This window comes from Rousettus aegyptiacus, unplaced genomic scaffold, assembly GCF_014176215.1.
Source record: "Rousettus aegyptiacus isolate mRouAeg1 unplaced genomic scaffold, mRouAeg1.p scaffold_m13_p_6, whole genome shotgun sequence".
Classification (NCBI taxonomy): domain Eukaryota; kingdom Metazoa; phylum Chordata; class Mammalia; order Chiroptera; family Pteropodidae; genus Rousettus; species Rousettus aegyptiacus.
Genome location: NW_023416309.1, coordinates 22,108,095 through 22,133,728, shown reverse-complemented (window position 1 = coordinate 22,133,728; position 25,634 = coordinate 22,108,095). Strand labels below are relative to the sequence as shown.

At 40.5% G+C, this 25,634-nt stretch overlaps 1 protein-coding gene across 3 annotated transcripts in view; it reads left to right on the top strand.

The window, feature by feature from the left end:
• The window catches only part of ARID5B (AT-rich interaction domain 5B), a 168,666-nt gene extending 148,890 nt beyond the window's left edge, over window positions 1-19,776 (top strand). For all 3 annotated transcript variants that reach the window (XM_016159175.2, XM_036222800.1, XM_016159176.2), the window contains 2 exons: window positions 10,087-10,285; window positions 13,664-19,776. In XM_016159175.2, the coding sequence (XP_016014661.2) occupies window positions 10,087-10,285; window positions 13,664-15,817 (2,353 nt within the window). In that variant the 3' untranslated portion in view covers window positions 15,818-19,776. The remainder of the gene's footprint in view (window positions 1-10,086; window positions 10,286-13,663) is intronic.
• Window positions 19,777-25,634: the final 5,858 nt, after the last annotated feature.

Sequence of the window (25,634 nt, the reverse complement as noted above, 5' to 3'; positions counted from 1 at the left end):
CTTCACCACAGGTCATTGGAGAAGCACTGCTCTGCACCAGTGGTCACAAACTCAAATGTTTATGGAGGCAGGTAGCATAGGTAGTGCAGGTGGCCGAGTGGGAAAGTTGGAAACTGTCTTAGGTGGACATAGTCTCTGTGCTTCCAGACCTTCTTCCTCATTTTCGAGATAATTTTTGTTATCTCGTGAATAAATATCAGATAAAATCACCTGACTTACAAATATTGGCTCCAATTTTTCTGAAAAGATTTTATATACTGTAAGCTAAACATGCCCATGGGCAAAATGTATCCAGCAGGCTGTCAAGTTCCATGAGGACCAAACTATCTTTGGTACAAGGCTAATCTAGTCTCTGCTTAAGTGCCCTGCAGTTAGAGGGCAAAGAAGTAGCGTCACTGTTGAAAGCGCTCCTCATCTGAACACTCTCACGTGCTAAGCTAAGCACCTTCTGTGGCTTTCCACCAACCTCGGCATGCCTTTCGGGGCTGCCTCATTCGCCTGCTCCCTTCCCCAGGCATTGTGCCACCACGTCCTCGGCAAGGCTCTGCTCTCCATTCAGGTTTTCTTGTTCCATTCAGCCAAGCCTCAGAGAAGGATTTACGGACCTTCCCCAGCTTGGCTTGCTCTCGTGTAGATGCCTTTGATTTGTGTCACTCAGAATACCTGAAGCTAGTCCAGATGTGGCGTATAGTACTTTTGGGGATGTTGGCAGTGTCAGTCTATCAGTGTAGCTTAAGATTACATTTGAAATTGGTAAGAAGCCCTCTCCTGGTGGCCAGCTTCTTGGGCAGGATAGATTTGCCATTTGCTTGGTTGCTTTTTTCCTTTGCTGCTGTCCTTAAGAGCCAGTGGTGTTTTTGAACATCTGCCATGTGCGAAACACTTTCAAGAATAATGAAAACACATGAACCAAAGAATTTAGCATAGGGCTGGCAAACAATGAGCAGGTGCCCGTGCTACCACATTCACAACACAGATCGCTAAGGGAACATGACGCTGCTTCCTGTGAGCCAAGGCTCAGCCTCAGAATTCTCCCCAACATGGCGCCTCCAGCACTACCACCAATGCATTAGAATTGGGAGGTGCTGTGATCCTTGGCTTGCCTAACTCATCATATGATCCGACTCATACTCCATACCTACGTGAAAAGAAGTTAAATAGATAAGGCTATAAAAACCTTAGAGGTAAGTAAGTAATAAATACAAATAATAAGTTCGACATGGATCAAAGAGAGAGAATTGCCAGATGGAATGAGCCAAGTCTTCCAGGAGGATCTAGAATTTGAAGGATCTAGAATCTTAAAGAGGTTAGAACATATGATTGATCATCCTACGTTGCTTAAAATAATTCAGATGTAGAATTCAAGAACAATAGAGAAACTATTTTTAAGGGCAAGGACTGCTTCCCTTGAGAACCCCCATTGCACCCCACACAGCATCATGATCATATCAGGGACTAAAGAATTAGGAATCGAATGATTTAAATTAAACCCAAACAAAAAGGACAGTTTCCTCTAGGAAATGTGTGAAGAGATAGGGAATGAGGCGGTGGAAGGGGATATCAGGAAAGTACTAAGGCTGAATTTCTCAATTGGAAACACCAGAGGCAGGTGTTTTAGTTTATCCTCTCAGTGTCTTTGAATTCTCTTGCCCTGAGGTCCAGTGGGTTGGCCATGCCCCATCCTCACCGATGATGGCTCACCAGTCTATGGACTCACATCTTCTTCGTAAAGACTGTCTTGGTAACGGGGTCTCTGGCCAGTGGGGACTCTGTTGGTAACACCTCTGCAACACTACCACCCAGGCACTCTGATCTCAAACCTTTCTCTAGACTCACAGAAGGCCTCCTGGCTCTTATCAACAACCAGCAGTCCAGGGAATCGAACCCAAAGTGCTGAGACTTAAGAAAGCTAAGACTCTGCTGCTGCTCTTCTGTCTACACTTCACCAAGCTTGTTTTTACAAGGGACCTGAGTTGGGTGGTTGGGTATAAGCACCCTACACCTGGAGTAGCTTTTTATCATCTGTAAAGAATTTTTCCCTAAAGGACAGTCAGGTAATTTCATAAGCAAGAGCCTCCCTCAGTATCACTCAGCATGCCTAAAATGCTCTGATAACTTTCCAATGCCTGGATATTTCCAGAAACTTTTAAAAAGGAAAACAAAACCCTAGCCAGGCCCTGGAGTAGAAAAACTGGTTTCTGTTTAAAAAGAAATAAACAACAGCCTTTGAAAAATCTCTATTTAAAAATTCTTAAATTTGCCTCTAAATGCAAGTTGTAATTAATAGAAGTTAGAGTTTACACAGTTGAGTGTAAAAACACCCTCAGGCACAAACTAATCAAGTGTGTATGTCATGCTGTAAACTACAGCAAGTTCTTTGTTTGACCCAAAAAAAAAGCCTGCCAAACAGCAGTTTTTCTTTGTCAAGCTCCTTTATTGTCTCATTTTTGTTTTCACTCTATCTTCCCCCACCCCCACTTCCCTTTGAACCTAGCTATCGTATTTAAGAAACTTTGCAGGTCCCGTGTTTTATTGATAGTTTTCATCAAGCATGAATTTAAATTTGAGAATAGATTAGGTGTCTTAGCCCCTTTTCTTTTTGATAAATAACAAGAGGTTTCTACTTATGATTTTCTGTCCTCGGGGCTTTATCATTAAGATTAAATAACTGTACTCTCAAGCATGCCACTGCACAAACATCTTTTCAATTATGTGAGTAACAGATGCCTTCACAAAGGAACTATTGAAAATTCAGAAAGCATGTTTCCAAAAAAGAAAGGGGGAGAAAAAAGTATCAGATGACAGAAGAAAGTAATTGTTTACTATTAAAATATATCCTTAACTCTTCCACTGAAGACCTCTTGGAACATTTTGTTTTTTGTACAAGTTATTACAAAGTTTGGTCAAAATAATAAATGCTGGGGGGACTTATTGAACATTTCAGAAGCTCTGGAACCCATAGTATCTCACATGCATGGGACTTAAATGTAATAGTTGGTTGCCTGTTTTTACATATAGACATTGCCAACTTTAATTTGTGGAGTACACATCATATTGCAAATATCGTAGTTATATTTGTCTACTGTTCTTGAAATAATGTTCATCTGCCCTTGAAATGGATCCATGTAACTTGATTCTGAGTTAGTCATTGTTTTCTCAGTGAGAAGAATTGCTGCCATCTTGGCTGGCTGACACTGTGGAGGGCTAGGTGCTGTTTATAGTCCTTGCTCTCTGTTGCGAGCCTGTATTTTAATCCCTGAGGCATAGTCAGACTTTCTTATATCCAGTTGAACTTTCTTCAGTATGGTCTTCATTTAAAAGACATGGGCTAACATCAGTCTAGATACTCTCAGAAGTATCAAGGAGGCTTCATAGAAGCAGAGTCCCCTAGGGGCTTTCAGTCTAGCTGGGGAGACTATCGAACCTCAGACTTGGGAAGATTAAGTGTTACAGGGTGAAATTCATGGGGGATTCGGTTCTTGATTTTCTCTTACCATCCAGCATCAAATTGGGCCTAATCCAACTAGGGCTGTTGTGGCACATTATAAAAGCATTAGTGTGGTCAGTGCCCAAGCCATAGGGCTGCTTTTGTTGTAGGAGGTGGACCCTTTGTTTCCACATAGGTCTGTTGCCTCTGAGAAAAGGAGAACATTCACTCTGATTCCTGTTCCTTAGGAGCTTGAGATTCTGTTAACCCAAAGGTGATCATTTCAGTATCTTCCTTATGTTGGTGCTTCTCAGATCGTGTTCAAAGATGTGCAGCTATCTTGCTCTGAGATGAAGGCAGCTTGGACTAGCAGAGGCAGGCAGGTCTGTGTCTGAACTCAAATTTTGGCACATGGTAGCTGTATGCCTTTGACTAGTCATTTAATCAACTTTACTTTGAACCTCAGTTTTCTCATCCATAAAATGAGGATAATGTACTCGTGTATTATTCTTTTTATAGTGGTTAAAGTTAAGACATACAAAGTATCTGGTATTAATAGGAACTTAATACATGGCAGGTGCTATTAATATTGCAATGCCTACTCAATACGAAAGAACAACCTTAGGCTTCTCTAGCCCCACCTCTCACCTCACCGGTAATCCAGGCCTCCGCAGCCCATGCATCTCCAGCTCAGGGCCTGTTGTCCTTGAGCTACCTCTCACACTGGCACATCCTTATGGGAGGGACGCCATCATCTTGCTGGGTCCTGGCACCATGTACTTTTCTTTCCTCCTTTTGCTTAGAGTCACAGTCACTCCAGGGCCATGGAAGAAGGTGTCAGTTCACCATGGGCGCTAAGAAACAACTCTCCCACCACTTCCAGGGGCAGATGAAACTAACACCTTCAAAAAATTTTCTTGTTTATCTGCTGCTGCTCCTTGGTAGGTCACAAAGCCCTTGGTGAGCCGGTCATTTTCCCAGGAAAGAGCTTTTCTGAAAACAAGTATCCATGTTTTGTTACTGATAACAACAGGCCACATACCTTTTAGGTATCTTAGCGTAGACTACAAATGATGCTATTTATAGCTACGTCCTTTTTAAAAAGCTTGGTACAGTTTACCCTTGGTAGCTCATGGGCAAGCTAAGCCTTGTACACAGAATCTATGCTGCACTCTCCCGCTATTTCCTTGGCTTAGATGGACCCTGCCATAGGCTTCTTCCCCATGGCCTGCATGTCAGCCTGGCACTTCCCTCTGTGGTTTGGTACTCCAAGCTCTCGGTTCACATCTTTGTCTGTTGGAAGGTGACATCAGAGGCCTCTTTCTCAGCTCTCATGGTTACCGATATTTTGCTCCTCATACTGCACACTGTTTTTCCTGTTGTACTGAAACTCACACCATGAAACGGAGGGGATCTGGATCCGGAGCCCACATTTTTCTCAGATGGAGCTTGGCTTTTAAAAGAGCGGGACCAAAGCAGCACAGTTGCTGTTATACTTAACGAGTATTGTGCCCGCCTAGGGAACATTCCCGCTTCTCTGCACTTTGACAGCACATTTGTGTATCTGACTTTGGTTTTGGTGTCTACTGCCCAGATGCTCTTCTGCCATTTTGAGAGTCATGGTCTGGAGCACTGAGTGGGGAATAGTATGTGTGATTGGACACTATACTTCTTGGAACCTTAACAAATGTATGGACCTCATCTTCAAAAAAGAAAAATATACCTTTTACAGGCTTTATATTTGATGAAAGATTGCTTCCCACACTTCACAGTGAAGTTATATTTTCAATTTCTGGCTGAGAAGGGAAATGTCTAGCCAAGCTTTAGAATTTATCAACCCCAGAATCAACTTGAAGTTGTAATGACTCCATTTGGGATCAGATCAGGTCTGAAGCCCCAGAAGAACCAATATGTCATTTCTTTTCTACTGCCACAAAAATACCTAATAGTATAAGAATAGTAGCATTTTTGCCCTGACATGCACACCACCTTTATTTCCCTCTGCCCCTAAAATATGCTGTTCCCAGGGCACCAGCAGATCTTGGGGCTAAGAATTTTTCACTGGTTCGATAACATAAAAGTACCTATGAAGTAATGAGGGCAAGGGTCAAATACAACCATAAAGGTTTCCCACTTCTTTCCCCAACTTTCCAGATTGAATCAGTTCCAGACATTATTATAATATCATTTTTCAGACCTCTAAAAATAGACGGATCTCATTCCTCCTCTTAAGCGCTGTTTGCTAAATGTTTTGGCCCAAAAGTTCAGTCATTCCATGCAAGCATTAATCAATACAGAAGACATTAGTGGTTACTCGCTCAGATGAGACTTGACATTATTTTTCCTCTGCCCATGGGGAGGGGAGGGGAATTTTGCCTAATAAAGACGAAGGGTCTTTTCTTCTTTGTATGAAATGCAAATGATGAGGACGCGTGCAGTATGCATTTCTCAAACGTGAGGCTGCTGCTTTTTGTTGAGAAAGAAAGCGAAGACCCTGGAGGATTTTAGAATTTGTAAATATAAAATTATCTGCCTTGGTGTTTAAAAAAATAATAAAAGAGAGAAAGAGTTGGCAGGTTGCCAGATTACTTACATTACAGTAATAGATTTGCTGACCCCTGACTTCTGCTGTAGAGAAATGTATTGAATTTTTCATAATATCAGATGAGGCAGATCTAAAAACCTAGTACACTGAGCACCATTATTTAACTTGAGATTTAACAAAGCCGAAATCTTTTCAAACCAGCAATTTCTTGTATGATGGTAATTTAGTGGCTCAGATGCTAATAAATCAAGGTTATAATGCCATTGGTTTGTTAATTTTAATGGGTTGATTTTAAGTCATCTTTATTTTTTAAAAAAAGAAGAAGAAAAAGGAGAAAAAATCTTGCTTTTCACAGTGACTGAATTTAATAAGAATCTCCATGATAGCAAAAGGCTCCCCTACTGTTTCTGCTTTGGGGTGGAAAATGTTATTCTTGTATTATTCCTAGGGAAAAAAAAACTCATGCTGCTACAAATCTTATGCCTATGGAAAGATGTTATTTTTTAATACATAATGGCTTACCTATTTCAGATCCATTAACAGCATCATAAATAAGCATTTTACTAATCTGAAATGTGAAATCTGGGTAATAATAAAGACCCATTTATCTGCCCAGCTTTCAATCCCAGGAGTAGATGTAGATGGGGGTGGGGTCGGGGGTGGGGAGAGGATCTTGCTGGATTTTCTAATGAACATATTGCTTCTTTTCCCCATTACTTCCACCCACCTAAAGCCCAACCCGTATTCTTAGAGTTGTAGTCCATTGAAAATATTTCTCCTGTGTAATGAGTTCTTGGGGACTGGGCTGCATTTTTGCTTTTATCTGTGCAGTTTAGAAACTGATTAAATCTTTGTTGTACTACAAATATTTGAGGAATAATCATCCGCAAGGCTCAGGCATCTTGTGTTATACTAAATTCTTTGTACAGTACAAACCTACTCAGCTTCCTGCACTGGGCAATGTTGACTTTCTCTGGCTAACCTGTTTTTAAAGCTGTCACATGTACATTAAATGTTTTAAATGTTCAGAAACCTATAATAACTTTCGTCCTCTCGTACTATAAAAACTTCTTATAATCAAATGATAAGATCATATCCTGTGGAGTAATTGTGTTGTACCATGACAGGATAACTGAAAAAACATTCAGTGAAAATTGCACCTAACGGAAATCACTGTATGAACAGCAATTGTTTGGGTGCCATGCAAGTCTGTGCCCTGTTCTTCAAGGGCTTAGTTGGTTATATTTCTACTTGTTTCCTTTTAGCTGCTGCCTTTTTTGTTTTATTTTAGGAGGCTTTTTTCCCTGAGCCACTATAATTATCTTTCAGTGATTTAGAATGGAAAAAAAAACCACTCAGTTGACCTTTACTCTCTCTCTCTCTCACACACACACAAACTAACTCTCTCTCTCTCTCTCTCTCTCTCTCTCTCTCTCTCTCTCTCTCTCTCTCTCTCTCTCTCCTCCGCCCCCCCCACCCCCGCCTCCCCTCTGCCCCGAAGCTTTGAACAAGCAGGGCTTGTGTTTGGATTCAGTTTTACCTTAGTCATGCCTCTTTCCAGATACAAGAAACATTTAATTCCAGATTTCCTGCTTCTGGCTTTAGGCCTTTGACCAGCAAAGTGAAATGTATTTTTTACTGCTGTCGGCCAGCCAGCTGCTGAGTTGAGTAAAGGGTGGAAAAAAAAGAAAGAAAAGAAATGATATGGAAATGTTGCCCTGCTTCTTGAACCTGCAAAATTGTATAAGGAAATTAAAAGTCTCCTTAGCACCCATCTAGAGAGCTAGATTGGCCCAGGACTGTTAGAACCTGAGGTAAAGGCTCCTCTAAGGCTCACCTTGGGTGTCTCTCCCACCCAGTTCTCTGCTTCCTCTCACCCCACTTCCTACACTCAGAGGTAATTCTGTCATCCTTCTCAGCAAAGAGGGTGTCTCATGGTGTCACCGTCTCAATTAGAGAATGGAGTTGGAGGGAAGAGTGGTAACCATTGGAATATCCAGACTTCAGTGCTCCTTGGATTCCCATGGCAACCAAACAAAAGTAAAACAAACCTATCTGTCCCAACAAAAAAATATGTTTTCACTGAAGTCAATTTAAAATATTTTTTTAAATTTATAATATTCATTGCATTTCCCTCCTGGGTAAAAATCCCCAACCTGCAAGTGTTGAAGGGGATAAAGTCCCTGGCAGAACCACTCAGATAAAACGAATTGGGGAGAATGTTGGGGACTTTACAGATGAGACAAATAAATTCAAGTATGAACAAGATTGCTTTTTTCTCTCTTCTGCTTAGTTATGCTTTTTATTATATAAACATTAACTGTAATATTACAGTGGGAAGCAGGTATTTGGCAGCCATATATTATTTTAGTAAGTCTACATGGAGAGAACAGTTTCCAGTTTTAGCAGCTGTAACATGTTTAAACTCAGTTTGTAATGGGATCTGAAGATAACTATTCCCCATGGGCTGTGTTGATCTTCATGGCTGGCCCACTGCCAGATGTAGGGCTCGATACTATTATTCACGCCTCCTTGCACATACCTTGTCCGAGCATGCTCAGTAAATGAATTTTGTTCCTAAAATGCTATAAATTGAGATTTGATTTTCTCATCATTTATTTGGTATTTTATTAAAGAGTGAAATAGTACGATCACAAATGTCCCATGTCTGTACTCGCAAAGCTGAATAGTTTTGTATGTTTTTGAGATCCAAACTGCATAGTTAGAAATCAGTTTCAGGATCGCAACAGATATCCAAACCAAAGAAGTTTCTGCCTGGGAGTTTTAGTTTAAAAATAATTAGGGTTCCCGATATTTGAACAGATTTATGTTGTTTATAAGCCAAGTACATTTTCCTCATTGAGTCAACTTGTCTTATTTAAAACAAATTATGTTTGCTGTATTAAAGTTCATACTTTTAAGGCTGAGTCTTGTATTAATCCCACAGTGAGTCATTAATCATACCAAATGCATTATAAAAACTTTAATCACTGAAGTTGAAACCGAGAATGTAATGCAATCCATCCCTTTTAATTACATCAGCTATTTTTCCCTTTCAGATCAAGAGCTACGTCGCAAAGGGGAAACAGATTAAAACTAGAGCTGTTTGATGTTCCTCTTTTTAGAGCAATTTTATGTACTTTGTTTAAAAAGTTATGTAATTAAAATGCTTGAATTTTTCAGCCCTCTGATTTTTTGTGGTCAGAGTGGTCTGTCTGCTTTCCTTCTCTCAGGGGCTCTCTTTGACTTGGCACCCCAAAACAGAGCTCCTCATGCCAGAGTCACCTCTGAGCTGCTGGATAAGACAGCTAGCTGTCTCTCAGCCACTGTGCTTGCCTCCCGTTAACCTCTTTATCTTAACTGGCTGGTCTATATTTTGATATGAATAAAAATATAAACTGTGGAGAAGGGCAGAACTAAGTTCAAATTCCACCTCTGTCAAATGGTGTGTTGGGGCTTCAATTGTCTCATCAGTTAATAATAATAGGAGTTATTATTATTATTCCATATGGTATGATTATAATAAATAATATAGTAATTTTCTCCATAGGGATGTTGTAGAGATTACATGAAATAATTCATATTATGTACCTAGGATATTACTTGGCAAATACTACTACCTACTAGAATATAACCCTCATGAGGTCAGGAGCTTTGAATCTTTTGTTTGCTGCTATATCTCAGTGCCCAGAATTTTGCCTGGCCACGCAGTAGGTGCTAAAAAAAAAAAAAAAAAGCTGTTGGCAGAATGATAAATGAACAGCAGCTATTATTATTATTGCTGTCATTGTTGTGATGTTGTGGTTGGCACTTAGCCGGGTTCCATGGGCAGTGATGATAAAGTAACCTTGGATGCTTCTATTAGTATCCTTGGTGTGTAGATTCACAAAACCAGAAAGACGTCTTGCAAAGCAGAATGTAAGTCAGCAGGTACTGGTTTTAGCCAGGGAAGTAGATCATGAAACTGTGGAGTAAGTTTCTGGAAAAGCATTAGCGTCACTGGAGATGAGTTATTCAATAAATTGCTCGTACTGAGAAAAGAAAATAAACCCATGACATCGATGCTAATGGAATTACCTTCCCTGATTGATCATCTCTTCTGATATCTTTTCAGATTGATCCTGCCATATGAAAGATTCATTAAAGGAGAGGAAGATAAGCCCCTTCCTCCAATCAAACCTCGGAAACAGGAGAATAGTTCACAGGAAAATGAGAATAAAACAAAAGTATCAGGAACCAAACGCATCAAACATGAAATCTCTAAAAGCAAGAAAGAAAAAGAGAATGCCCCGAAGTCCCAGGATGCATCCGAGGTGAGTTGCCCTCCTCCACAGAAATACCTCTGTGAGATGAGCACTACCTGGGGGTCTCCTGGAGCCCTGTACCCACAGCTGGGTCCCTGCACAGCTGCAGCACTACATGATGAAATCAAACCACCTCACCTTCACAGTTCTCCAAATAGTGGACCTTTCGGTTTTCTCAGTAGCTGAAAGGCAGTGTGTGGTATTGAGTGGGATAGGCCAAGAAAGGATCTAGAAAGATGTGACGATCCTGTAGAAAACTGATAGAGAATGATGGCTCTGAGACAAAAGGAGCTAGAGCTTCAGCTGTGTCAAGCCAAGGGATTCCAGTTTGAAAGATGTGGCTTCTCTGCCGTTTCACAACCAGTCTATCTGAGGAGGTGGTGTGACTTCAAAACGTGCTTTGTGGGACCTAGCAGGGAGGAATGGCGAAATTGATGTGCTATCTGTTTGCAGGACTGTCCTGAAAACTTTAGAGACTTGTTTGCCTCCTATAATTGACCTCTGTGCAGCAGCCTTTGGTTGAGACCAATTTAGAAACATCTTAAGTACATATTATTTATGGGGAAATTTTGAAATGATTCCTCTGAAACCATTATTATCTCTCATGTGAACAGGTAGTTTCTGAACCTTTTAAAACAAGCCCCAGCTACTGGCAGTCCCCAACGGTTCTTCGGTAGAAGCCATCACTGTCAGCATAGAGCCAGTCATGGAGGCTGATCTGGGCTCTGTTTCAACATGAATAATAAAAGCCCTGCTGCCCATTAAAAAAAAAAAAAAAAAAAACCCTCAGCAGCCACATTTGGAGACAGCATGTTCTAGGATTCAACCCCAGAGGGAATTTTGTTGCTGATATTAAACACCCTCTAAAAATCAGTTTTATAATGAACACATAGAGACTCCCTAATTAAACACTGGTTTAAAACATACACATACACAACACACAACCTCCTAACTAAGATTCAACTTACCCAACTTAATCCCATGTAAAAAGATAGTATTAATGCTAAAGAGAAATTTATTTTTGTTTTTATTTAGTTTTTACAATTATTTTAAGCTCTAGTAATTAAAAAGGGGGTGGGGTGGTGCAGAGATTTCTGAACATCTGCAAGCTTGCTACATAAATGGCCAAAAGCAAGGAAATTCCAAGTTAAAGCTTACATTCCATTCTTCCTTTATCCTGTTGGCCTGGTGATTTATTATAGGGTTTTGGATCAGTGAGTTCTATTAGATACCATATGTACAGCGTTGCCAAAGCACCAGGGGACAAACTGAGGACCAAGAGGCCAGCTGACCTTTGAATGGCTCCACTTTGGGGATGAAGTTTGAAACGGTTGGTTTGTTAGTTGTGGAAGGAATCCTCAGCCTGCGTACTGAGCCCATGGGCTTAGGAAAATGACCGTGGTCAGGGGTAGAGCCTGACCTCCTGCAGTTCATAGAAACTCGTAAAGCCTTAAGGCTCCGTTTCCTATAGGTGCCAGAAGTTCTCTACAGTGTCTTGAGTGACAAAGGTTATCCTGATGGGATTATCTAAGTGACCTGAAATCTCAGACCCTCTCTGAGGTTGACGTTATTGTAAGAATTTTCTCCAACCTCCAACATAGACCCATGTAATTGACCAGGTATATTTCTTCTCATTGATTATATGTTTGGAGTTTTAGGCTTGGGTTTTATCGTTGTCGTTGTTTTTGTTGTTCATAATTTTTGATACTTTCAATATGAAGCAGCGAACTCAGTGGAGATAAGAGGACTTATAAAAAGCCTGCCTAGTCAAACCCATGATCTTCAGATAATTGGATTGAAAGTTGCATGGTGGGAAGTTACCACGTAACATACTAAGGCAGATCATAAAATGCCATCCTAGAAAAGCTGTCCTTCACTTGTTTCTGCCTAGCTTTCAAAGCCCTCCTAAACCTATTTTACGACTAAACGCATAGAACTGCATGTTACTGAAGGCCTAAGTCATGGAAACCGAGTGTCCCTTAGGGCCCCACTGCAAACTACAGCCCCATCAGAAACTAACATTTAAATGCAGTTTGCCGTTTTCCCTTGCTGTACTCATTTTTCTATATTTTCATGTAATGTATAAGCTCAGGAGACCAATGATGATTGTTAATGTAGAACAAGTAATGATCTTTTTACTGGAAAAGGCAGCTATTAGTGAAAGAAAAAAAAAAAGGTAATAAGCCAAAGCTCTTAGGTATAACACATCCCTAAGAAACCGGGATATCTTTAATTGGATTTAAGGAGAAATATCTATGAAATGGGTGTGATTCCTTAAAAATTTTTTTCTTATGTATCCTTACACCAGCATCCTCAGTCTTACCCAAAGAGGCTAATGTAGTCGACACTTCTTAACAAAGAAGAATAACTTTCAAGGGAGAGGGGGGAAAAAGATCAATTCAATACAACTGTTTTGGGACTGTTCTCCACTAAGATATGTCAGGGCAGAATGACAGAAGTTTTGAAAGAGCTTGTCAGTCACCTGGGGCACAGATGGAAAGTTAAAATGGCCTTTTGAGGTCAAAGTTTGCACAGCTACATAATGCGATGAATAGGTCGAATTGTGCCCACAACTTCTGTCAATAGGGACACATAAAGAGCATCCATCTCATTGACTACAATTTATTTCAATGAACAGAAAAGCTGTATTTGTGGTGGCACTCACTGCCTGGATTTTGACAACTTCATTTTTAGCTTTAATAGAAATGTAGTTTGTTGCAGCCTAGAAGGACTTAAGAATCCTTTGGTTTCTCAGGTAGACAGGCTGATGTTGCAGCTGCATAAATTTTCAGTATTTTTAGCTTTATCTGCATGTCATATGGCACTAAGTAGAAATTACTAACACTTAAAGATCGCTAATTTTATGCACCATATTGGACACCTTAAGACAGGATTTGCTCTCTCAAAGAAAGGCAAGGAGTTATATTGAAATCGTTATTTGTTGTTGACATTGGATTGGTTGGATTTTTGAAAGAGATACTTAAAACAAATCTTTCTCCAAAGTGTCATAAAGTACAACATGTAATTTAAAATCCATTTGGGTAATTGACTGATTTGACAAGAAGACAACCTCAGAATTAAACCATATATTGGAATCAAGGAGTGATATGATTGTATACTGTCAGTATATAACACTAATACTTTGATATTTTGATAGGTGTCTCATAAGGGACTAAGTGAATATGCATATTTCTCCTAATGTTTCTGTAATTTAGATTTCTTTGTTTAGAACGATGATTGGGGAGTGATAAAGCTTTACAGAACCTCCATGAGCTAATTGACAAACCTGTTTTCAAGAAAAACTGCTGTATGTGATATTTTATTTCATAGAAAAATGTGTCAATGCATTTAGCTTCCTCCTTAATGTCTTTTGCAATATTTTATCAGATTTCACCAGAGCAAGAGAAGGAACAAGAGATTTTAAAACAGAAAAGCATCGCTGAGCCTCTCCCAGCAGCAGACATGAAGAAAAAAATGGAAGGGTACCAGGATTTTGCAGCGAGGCCCCTGGTGTCCACGGCTGACTCAGAAAGGGACAACAAAACAGATCAAGGTACCAAAAGTGAGAAGCCGGCAGAGGAGGCAGGAGAGAAAGGGCCCGCTCCTCCACTCCCAAGTGCCCCTCTAGCCCCTGAAAGGGATTCCGGGACTGGCAAACAGTCTCTCACCTCTCCCAGTGCTCTGGTGGACTCGAAACAAGACCCCAAGCCCTGCTGTTTTACAGAGAGCCCTGAAAATGAACTCCAAGACACGTCCTTCCCTGGCTTCCCCAACACGCAGCCACCACTGTCAAACCAGAGCGAGATGGAGGATGACAAAGTGCCCGCGATGGCAGAGTACATCGCCAACTGCACTGTGAAAGTGGATCAGCTCGGCAGCGATGACATCCACAGTGCACTAAAGCAGACCCCAAAGGTCCTTGTGGTCCAGTCATTTGACATGTTCAAAGACAAAGACCTGACTGGGCCCATGAATGAGAACCATGGACTTAATTATACCCCTCTGCTCTACTCAAGGGGCAACCCAGGCATCATGTCTCCCCTGGCCAAGAAAAAACTTTTGTCACAAGTGAGTGGGGCCAGCCTCTCCAGCAGCTACCCCTATGGCTCCCCACCACCTTTGATCAGCAAAAAGAAACTGATTGCAAGGGACGACCTGTGTTCGGGTTTCTCCCAGGCCCACCACGGCCAAAGCGCCGACCACATGGCGGTCAGCCGGCCATCTGTGATCCAGCATGTGCAGAGTTTCAGAAGCAAGCCCTCGGAAGACAGAAAGAGCATCAATGACATTTTTAAGCATGACAAACTGAATCGATCGGATCCCCACCGCTGCAGCTTCTCCAAGCATCACCTCAGCCCCCTTGCTGATTCCTATGTCCTGAAGCAAGAAATTCAGGAGGGCAAGGAAAAACTCTTAGAGAAGAGAGCCCTCCCCCACTCCCACATGCCCAGCTTCCTGGCCGATTTCTACTCGTCTCCGCATCTCCACAGCCTCTACAGACACACTGAACATCACCTTCATAATGAGCAGACGTCCAAGTACCCCTGCAGGGACGTGTACCGGGAGTCGGAAAACAGTTCTTTTTCTTCCCACAAACACCAAGAGAAGCTCCATGTAAATTATCTCGCGTCTCTACATCTGCAAGACAAAAAATCAACTGCAGCGGAAGCCACCACGGATGACCAGCCAACGGATCTGAGCCTTCCTAAGAATCCGCACAAACCCACCGGCAAGGTCCTCGGCCTCGCCCACGCGACCTCTGCACCCCAGGAGAGCAAAGGCGTCTCCCAGTTCCACGTCATAAACAACCAGAGTCGAGACTGTCACCCCAAAGCCTGTCGCGTATCGCCCATGACCATGTCAGCCCCTAAAAAATATCCTGAAGCGCTCTCAAGATCAGGAAAACCCCACCACGTGAGACTGGAGAATTTCAGGAAGATGGAAGGCATGGTCCACCCTATCCTGCACCGGAAAATGAGTCCTCAAAACATTGGTGCGGCGCGGCCGATAAAGCGCAGCCTGGAGGATTTGGACCTCGTGATTGCTGGGAAAAAGGCCCGGGCAGTGTCTCCCCTGGACTCCTCCAAGGAGGTCTCTGGGAAGGAGAAGGCCTGTGAGCAGGAGAGCGAAGGCAGCAAGGCAGCGCATGGTGGGCATTCTGGAGGCGCGGCGGAAGGCCACAAGCACCACCTCTCCTCCCCTATCTTCCCAGGTTTGTATTCTGGGAGCCTGTGTAACTCGGGCCTCAACTCCAGGCTCCCAGCAGGATATTCTCATTCTCTACAGTACTTGAAAAACCAGACTGTGCTTTCTCCACTCATGCAGCCCCTGGCTTTCCACTCGCTTGTGATGCAAAGAGGAATTTTTACATCACCGACAAATTCTCAGCAGCTGTACAGACACTTGGCTGCAGCCACACCTGTAGGAAGTTCGTATGGGGACCTTTTGCACAACGGCATTTACCCTTTAGCTGCTATAAATCCTCAAGCTGCCTTTCCATCTTCTCAGCTGTCATCCGTACACCCCAGCACAAAACTGTAAGCCCAGCTCTGCCCAGCATCCATGTGGTGTGGCTAACAGAGCTTCACTCCTTACCCTGGGAGTGATGGCTTGTAAAATTACAAGTCAGCATTTCTTCTAGTCTGGGGGTAAGATCAGTTCCAGCCAAAAGGGCCGAGAGAGGAGGTGAACACACCTGATTTTTCTGGGACGACACCAGCCTTGGCTGGTCAGTCTTGAGCCCCTTCTGACACAGATGCCCTTGTACCTCAGACCGTTCACCTTGCACGGGAGTCTTGTGAAGGGATTTATGTGTATCTCGGAAGAACTTGGAGGACCCCGTCTGAGTTCCGTGGTCAGGAAACAATCTGGGCAAAAAAAAAAAAGGGGCAGGCATTTCAAAGGAAGGGGCAAGAAAGACTGGCAAGCATATGCCAAGGGATGCCCCTGTTTTCGTAAAACTCTCCAAGGTTCAATCAATGCAATGTATAGTGAAACTTCAATAGATCTTTCGTTTGACACTATTAAACAATCCAGAGAAGTAAACACTGTTAAATTGACTGTATATATTTGCTTCTTAAAACTACTCGTATCACTGTTTGCTCACCTAATTTATATACAGGTAGTTCCATTCTTTCCCAGTTCCTCTTGTCTTTTTTTTTTTTAATTAAACAGTATCGCTTTTGTTTGTAGGTCTTTTTTTGTTCCGTTTTGTTTTATTTTGTTTTGTTTTGTTTTAAAGGCTGACTGACTGTCCTAGTTGTTGATGTGTGTCTGTAATTTTTTCCACATCTTATCATTTTGAGCAGCTTTGGGTGGTAAAGTTATTGTTTACAAATTGAAGCAACTGATTCTAGTGGAACAAATGAAAAAGAAACAGTTGAGCACACAGTAGTGCAAAGAACGTTCCTTTGCAGATCCGCAACTTACGGACTTTGTTCCTCACAAATGGCATAGTTGAAAGAGCTTATACACTGCTTACCCGACCAAATGCTTTGCTTTGAAGTATTGGGTTATGTGAAAATATCAAGCATTGTACTTACCTTATCTAGGCTGTGAAACTGTCCTACATACCAGAGGAATCATAAAAACAAAAACCTCACTGACAGCAAGCTGCTGAATAACAACAGAGTCTAGAGGACATACTTGTGGGCTGCACAGATATTTTAGGAATTTCAGAAATTAGAACAGGAGCCAAAATGATTTACATTGGTGTTGGTCCTGATCCCTTTAAACAGTCCGGGAAAAGGGGGTTGGGAAGAGGATGGAGCTCGACTATCCAGAAGAAAATGAGCAGCTGGAGGCCCACGAACCAAATACCTTCCCTGGGCCATGGTCTTTCGTGTAATAGGTAGTCATGTTGCCTTCATCAAGTTGGTCTCTTATTGATCTCAAGAAGAACCTCCCAGGCCACATCGTTGGGGATAATTGGCATACCGGATTACCCCTTTCTAAAGAAAGTCATCTTCTTTGGGTTTCTGGGGCGTGTTTTATGTGTATGCATGCACATACGGTGGTTGATGTCACGTTTGTAACCACCAGGCAATACAGTCCGCTTTGTGATTTATTGTTGGAAAGAAATGGTCAAGCTGTTCAAGCAGTCAAAAGATGTGGAGAATGTATATTGTCATTCTTGCCACTTTATTCCATTTGCTGCCGAGATGTAACATCAAGGTGGATGTATTTTCTAAGTGTGTTAAAAGTCCATTAATACGGAGAGTGATTTTCTTTCCAAGTCCCATCCCTGCTGATAAGACTGCTTTGATGAACTCCCCAGCCAAACCTCCCCTCCCCCAACACTACCAGTAGACATTAGAACCATAGTTAATCAAGTCTTTTACCTCTGAGATATTTAATTCAATTCTATGGAGATTGATGACAATTTTCAACTTCTAAATAGGTAACTCGACTGCAAAATAATCAAAACTGGTAAACAATGAAACTGCGGCTCTTAAACGAAGCCATGCATGCCGTGCATTTGTACTGAAATGTTTCCATGATACGAAGCCAAATATTCAATGTAACATACTTAATATCCAAAGGTGGAAACAAAAGAATGTAGAGATCTAGTGTTAAGAGTTCCATTTGCTTCAATTAATTATTTACCTTCCTGTGGAATAATATATATATATATATTTAATAGAACCATAGATAGACTAGTAGAATTTAGATTATAAATGTGTGAGTGCAGATTATCCTGCTATTGCACAAGATGGGCGGGGGGGAGGCGGGGGGTGGGGGGAAGATCTCAATTCCAGCTGGCAAAATGCTAGCCAGGACAGATATAAGAAAGTTGCACTAGATTGAATGGTCACAGAATCAGAGGACATGGAAGAAAAGAAAACTCCAGTGTTTCTGCAGCAGACATGGGCTAGATCATATGTGGTTTCTATGAGTCGGTTTCTCAAGGAAAATGGTGATAGGCAGGGGGGCGGCGGTCTGTCCCTGGTGGAGCTCACCTATCCATTTGGAATATGGGGCATTTGTTTTCCCTGCCGTGGTGATTTCAGTCTGGTTTCATCATGTTGGAATTTGATCACACCATTTTCAAACAATGTTAACATAGTCCAGCTTTTGTTTTTCTCATCTCTTCCTAGAAGAGACTAACTGTTTCTGTCTGAGGAAGCTCATACCCTCAGCAAAACATCAGGACAAATAAAGAGAAATGGGGGCATACATTCCCAACAGAAGCAGTGTATTATTTGTTTTAAAACTCCGAACAGAGATCTTGGAAATCTTTCAAAAAGACCATTGAATTCTTCATTGGCTGAGAACTACGGTTTAAAAAGTCTTAAATAGGGCTTTGTTTGCATTGTTTGAGTTCAAGGGGCCTTATTATTGAATGGAATTGCACAAGCCTTTCTTTGTGCAATCAACCATTGTTATTGGTAGTTCTGTAAAGGAAACTGTGGAATCTAATTGGCAATGGAGTCATAAATCTATTTACTGAGTATGGCTTCCAAGAAATGTTGCAATTCAAAATGCACTAAGTCCGTGATTTACTGGAGATTTGGAGAGTCTAAATAATATTTTTTAAAAGCCTTTCCATGGAACTTCTGGTTTAACTTTTGGCAACTCAACATAAAAATGGGGGAAAAAAAAAAAAACCCAGCCCAACCATGTTTCAGAATTAAGTATTCTCCTAGTAAGTGATTGGAACTTGTAATATTTGCCACAGGACTGACTTATTTATTTACTAGCTAGAAGCTCTTAAGTTCACTTGTTTATCAGGGCATATACAGAAGGGTTTGTTAAAACTCAATGTTGACTTTACAACTTTCTGACCTGGTGCATGAATTCTCAAGTACTGTATTTCACTGTGTTGGTGTGTCTGATGGAAATTTCGAGGTGATCCTACAAAAATATTTTATGTAGTGTGCCTTCAAAGAGAACCATTTATTTCTCTTCACTTGTGTCCCACAAAGTCACATTTGGTGGTGGTCAGCCAAGTCCCATCTGGTCTAGTTTTACTCTTGTTCCAATTTTAAAGAAAATTGGGAACAAGTTTGCCCTGGTGAGACCTACACCATTGCAATGATTATCTTGAGCACTTAAATTCCAGTGTTGGCTGTTGATGTATTTGATATTCTGCTTGTCTCCCCATGGTTGAAATATGTCTGAAGAATAGCAGCATAATCTCTTGGCTGTTTATACTTTTTTAAACTTTCCTGTGTTGTAAATATTGTATACTTTTGGTGATTCCAGCTATGTAACCTCTGCTCTGTAAGGTGATTATTTGTATATAGCAACGTGGCCCAGTGATATTATATAGTTTCCCAATGGAGAGGTTATTGAGTAACCTTTGCATTAGTTTAAACACTACCAGAAGAATGCTGAGCCAACTATAAACACTCAATTTTGTATGTTTTCCAAATTGTACTTATTACTGCTTTTGATACTGTATTACGTGCCAATAGTTTCCCAATCACATAGCAGGCAAGAGATATTTTGTACTTTTTGATCCACTGTAATATTTAATAAAAAATGTTACTGTTTCCTTTTGGGTGTGAGTAATCTGTCACTTCTTCCTGAGGAGCTCTGTGGCCTCACCAGAGTACTTTCCACCCTATTGTCTACAAATTGGATAACAGCAATTACGATGATGAGGAGGAGGAGGTCTGTAGTTTGTTGAGAAACTACTGAGTGTCCCAGTGGCATACAGCATCTTAATCTTCACAACGCCATGTAAAGATAGTTATGCCCATTTTACTGATAAGAAAACTGAAGCTTAGAGAGGTAAATTAACTTGCCCAAGATCACCTGACTAATAAGTTGGCAGAGTCAGGATTTGAACCCAGGGCTCTTAAGTCTATGATTTCCTTTATATCCCCCACTCCTCTCCTGGCAGATAATGAAAGTTTTATTTATTTCTTTAGACAACAGAGGTTTATTCATGCCTCCATTGCTAGGCAAAGTGTCAGGAGCTGGGAATACAATGGTGATTAAAGAATGCATATTATCTCTGGAGCTCATAAATCTTACAGGTTCATCAACTAGTCGCCTGTATAAATACAAACCTCAACCTGACCTAGTTCTGGGGGAAAGGATTGTGATAACTAAAGTGATACATGAAGAGGAAGTGGTGACTAAATTGACACATGAAGGATGAGTGAGTATAAGTTGACCAGGTGAGAAAGAATTAGGAGAAAAATAATCCAAGTACAGGGTACCACATGTGCAAAGGCCCTAGGCAGAAACAACTGCAGCTTATAGGAACTGAAGAAAAAGCCTGTGTGATAGAAGTATAATTACAAGGTTCAGGAAATGACATTGAGGGGAGGTTAAAGAATATAGCAGAGACCAATCAGATATGTCCCAAGAGACAAGATTGAGCATTTTAGTCTTTATCCTAATTAAGCAAGAAGAGGTTTAAGCAGGAAGGTGACATGTTTGAATTTGTCTTTTTAAGTGTTGCTCTCTGGTTGAGGTGTGAAGGCAGATGGAGAGTAATCTAACACTAAGATAACGGCCATTTCAACTGAGGTGATGGAATAAAAAAGTGGACACATATCAGAGGTACTTGGAAGGATGAAAAGACTTGGTGATGGATTAAATGGGACAACAGCTGGATATTCAGGAAAGACCGAAAAGCAAGGAAAATAGCATATTCTGTCCTCAGTATGATGGCCAAAGATTTCTGATCTTTCGTCCCCTTAATCCTGTTCTTCCAGGATCTCCCCCCAGGTGGTTGAAATAAGGCATGCATGAAGTAGCACCCTGTGTGCTCACTTCTTAATGAGTCCCAGAGATCGGGGTGGAGGAAATGGACAGATTTTAATGAATGTTTTGGTTTACAGCCCACACTATCTGGTCAGGATAGACTTTGAATAGACAAGAGATAGTAAACTGCTAGCAAACATGTTGCCACAACTCTAAGGTGGGGGGGGGGGGAACCATTTTGATCAAAGACACACAAGACCCTTTTTTCTTACTGTGGTTGACTCCATAAAGGAATCTGCCCACCGTTCTCAGGCCAGCAGGAGTTGTAGCACACATGTAAAGGGCTCGCCCTCTTCTTGCTGGCCTGTCATCCCTTTGTAAATCCAAATGCACCCAACACAAGGAGAACCCTTAGCCCCATGGTCTCCTAGCTCTCATTCTGATTCATGTATAAGTCACCATATCACGTGAATTGCTGTGAGTACATCAAAAGAATGTTCTTTCATCTGTGACACATTCAGCATATATAGATCTGATGCTTGAATCATACACAACAGGAAACATCATGATAAGTTATCTATTTTTACCAGGCCAAACTGGCAAATACTGTTGGGAAGGAGAGTACTTTTGCTAAAGATGTCACTCACAGTGCAAAAGCAATGAAAATGCCCAATGATTTATTCTAGGAAAGTGGCCAAAGTTGACAAGTGTTTTAGGGCTGATAGTGACCAGGAAAGGGGTGATCATTTACATCAACAAGTATGAAAATAGCATGAGGGGGAGGGCTAGGGGCTGACTTCTGACCAAGAATAATGTGAAAGAAAGCTTAGCCTTCAAAACGGACTGACCTAGGTAATACAGTAAATCACATTCATTTGGGCTTCACTAAATCAGAATTTCTGAGTTTTGGAATCTCGAGGCTAATGTCTGAGATAAATAAAATTCTAAAACATTTGTTTAACCTGCTTTTTAAAAGAACAAACTATTTTTAATCATACTATCCATAACCATAGGCATTCAGCCAACCCAGTAAGGACAAGGTGATCTGTTCCCTGAGGCATGCATACAAGAACTACTACTTTAATTATTGTTGAAATTCCCTCTAGAACAGAGCTGTTTAATGGATCTTCCTGAGATAGTGGAAATGTTCTATAATTCAGAGTTTTCTAATACTGTAGCACCTAGAAAATGTGGCTACTGAGCCCTTGAAATATGCCTAATGTGATGGAGAATCTGACTTTAATTCTATTTAATTTTCATTCATTTAAATTTAAATAGCCACATGTGGCTAGTTGTTATTATATTGAATAGCACAGCTCTAGAAGGTCCAACTGGCCAATGTGAATGTATAGATAAACCCAAATACAGATAGGTCAATATCTGCACATGAACCTTAACACAAACACTAAAGTAGGGAACATTGTCTCTCCTTGGCAAAACTTCATTCATCAATTAGGGGAAACTATAGATGTAACATTTTTTTCACTTGGGACTTACACATCGGAGGCATTTAAAAACTAACTAAACGAATAAATCATTGAGAGAGCATTAAGAAAAAAGGTTACAGTTATGGCATTTTATAATCCCAGCCCTGCCTTTTAGGTTAAATCTGATTGCATGAGGCTTGAATGCAACTTCCAGAAAGTTGACGCAATGTTAGGCCATGTTCGAATTACGCTGCTTCACTCCACAGTAGTTCAGTGTTTATCTCTGGAGCCTGGGGAATATTCAGCATGACGGAGATGACCAGGTGGGGAGAGAAGGGCCCAGGGGCCAAGTGTGCAGGAATCCTCGACAAACGTAATTTCAGTGCCCTTGTCCTTGGACTTCAAACCTGGGTATATCCTGCTGCCCTGAACCAGAAATTCAAGTGATCAGCCAAAAATGTTGGCAGAACACCCTAAGTTGTTTGTAAACTAATGAGGCAAGGAAGAGAGAAGACGGCAAAAAATGGTATTAGGAAAGAAAAACGATGCAGTAGAGATGTCTTAAATTATTAGAGAATAGCATTAACTTTAAGCCTATGAATTGGAAAACTTAGGATGAAAGAAGTTACTTTGCACAAAAAAAAAAATGAAATTAACAATATTTTCCTAAGAAGAAATATAAAACTCAAATAACAATTAAAATTTTGATCAGGAGTCAAATAGTTCTCCACGAAAAGCACCAGGCCCAGACAGTTTTAAGAACTGTGTCAGAGAATTCATGAGGAAAAGCTATCCAATTATTTTTATGAGTTTATTTTGGCCTCCATACCAAAAATCAAAAAGGACAGTGAAAAAAAAGAAAAATATAGATCAATCTCACTTATAAAGCAGATATAGAAATTCTAAGTAAATCAGCAAATTATAAAAGTTTGTTTATATATCTATACATATGAATATGCATATATACATATGCGTGTATGTGTAATATACTAAAATGATATACATATTTGAATTGTAATAAAAACTATTATACAATGACCAAGAAGTGTTTATCCTAGAAATATAAAGACGATGAAACATTACAAATTCTATTAATATAATACATGTAAAAGCAATCTGGAAAAATATTAAGTTGGATCCACATCTCAAACAATACACAGAATACTTTTAAAGAAGAAAACATAGGAGAATTGTTTTATAATTCTGGAGTGGGGAAAGCATTCTATGATTCAAAATTCAGAAACTATAAAAGATCGATTACTTAGCTACATAAACATTACATTTCTACATGCTAAAAAAGACAAATTCAAAATATAAATTTTACTTTGGAAATAAATATTGCAATTCATATCACAAAGGGCTAATCTCTCTAATATAAAATGAGGTCTTAGAAATCAAGAAGACAGTGGAAAAATAACAATAAAATATACTAATCTCAAGCGTACAGTTCAATGAACTTTGACAAATGTGTACAGCCATGTGACCATGACCAAGAACAAAACATAGTTCACCTCTATTTTAACATAATGTTTTCTTGTGACACTATCCAGTCAATTGACCAACTCTAACCTGGTAGGCAATCACTGTCCTGATTTCTATCATCAGATTTGTTTCACTTTTTTCAAAAACTAGGAACACGAAGATGTTTACCATTACACCACTGTTATTATTTAACATAGTACTACAGGTGTAACATGATGGAGAAGAAAAATAAAAGACATAAAGTTTGAAAAGGGAGAAATAAAATTGAAATTTTTCATAATATGATTATCCAGAAAGAAGTCCAAGAGAATTTTCAGATAAATTATAATGAATGAGAGAGGGCGGCACATTTGCTGAATATAAGATTAAAACGTCCAAGTCCATTACATTTTTATCTACCAGCCACAATTTAAATAATGCTTTAAAATAATTTCTGCAGAGAGCTTGACATATAGTACTCAATAGATATTAGCTATTGATGATGATGACAATAGTAGTAGTCGCTTCTTGGCCTAAGTTGAAGCAGAGAGGTATCTTACATGGAATATTCTTTATATGTAAATATCTGAAGTTGCAAAAGCACCAATTCTTCAGGGAGAAAGCTGGATTGGTGCTACCCATCCTAATACATCTCGATGTGCTAGTTAGTGGCTGGAAAGAAAATGGCAAGTTTGCAGAGGAGTCAAGGTTATCAAATAGGAAGACAAGGGAAGACTTCTTAGTTACCCATCACCTAGGCCTATAGACTGGAAGGCTGTGGCTAGAAACTCCTCCCAACCCGGCTTCTTTGGCATAAAGATTGTGCTGCAGAAACAGTGGTTGAGTGTTGGGGGTAAAGAGTAAGAGCAACAGCCTTGAAGCAGAACCTGGGATTTGGGGTCTGTGTTTCCTGGCAGTGCTGCTTGCTATTAGCATGGATGCCTGCACACAGCCACCCTGAGCTCTCTCCATCTGACCTCTTAGTGATGGCTCTTTTTCATCTTGGGAAGTTCATCTTTGGGAAGTTCAGTTTTTATGCATCATGTATTCTTACCCTATTGCCACATATTCTCATGGTCAATGGCATGTTTGTGCCAGGTCGTTTCTTCTGTTCGCCCATAGTCCACCCGTACGTCCCTCAGTTTCATCAGAACCTGGGCCCCTGTGTCTTGCTCCATGTGGGTGGCATGGAGGAGACTCTGCCCACCCCAAACTAAGGTATGCTGATCCCCACAGTAAATATTTTGGAAACAAAGATTTTTATTTTAAAATAACTTCATTGGGAAAGCAAATCATCATTCATCTTTTAAATTAAAGATGGAGAGTTTAATTCTCTTGCAGTTCACAAAGGCATGTGTATCTCCTGTGGTGCTCGTTTACTCCATCATTAAAAAATTATTTTTATACTGAAAAGAATACGAGTATATAATAGAAGGCAAAATTTGTTTCAGTTAAAGATAAAACAGGCCGCTACAGGCTGCAATCCAACATACGGTCACTGGGCGCTTTCTAGGTGCCCAGCCTGGTGCAGAGACCCTGATTATAGCAATAAGGCAGCACCCTCCTGTTCCTTCCAGAGGTCGATGTCTAATGAGGAAAACAGATAATGAAAGCAGTACTTCTAAGTGTGTTGATTATTACTAAAGATGACAGTCAAGTTGATGTAGGAACATAGAGAAAAGGGACTGGGAACTTCAACTAGAATTCAGGGAAGGCTTTTTTTAAGGCATTGACTTTTAAGTGGAGGTGTGGGAAGTAAAGAATGGGGAAATAAGATATATGAAATCTCACAAACAAAACAGCATGGGATG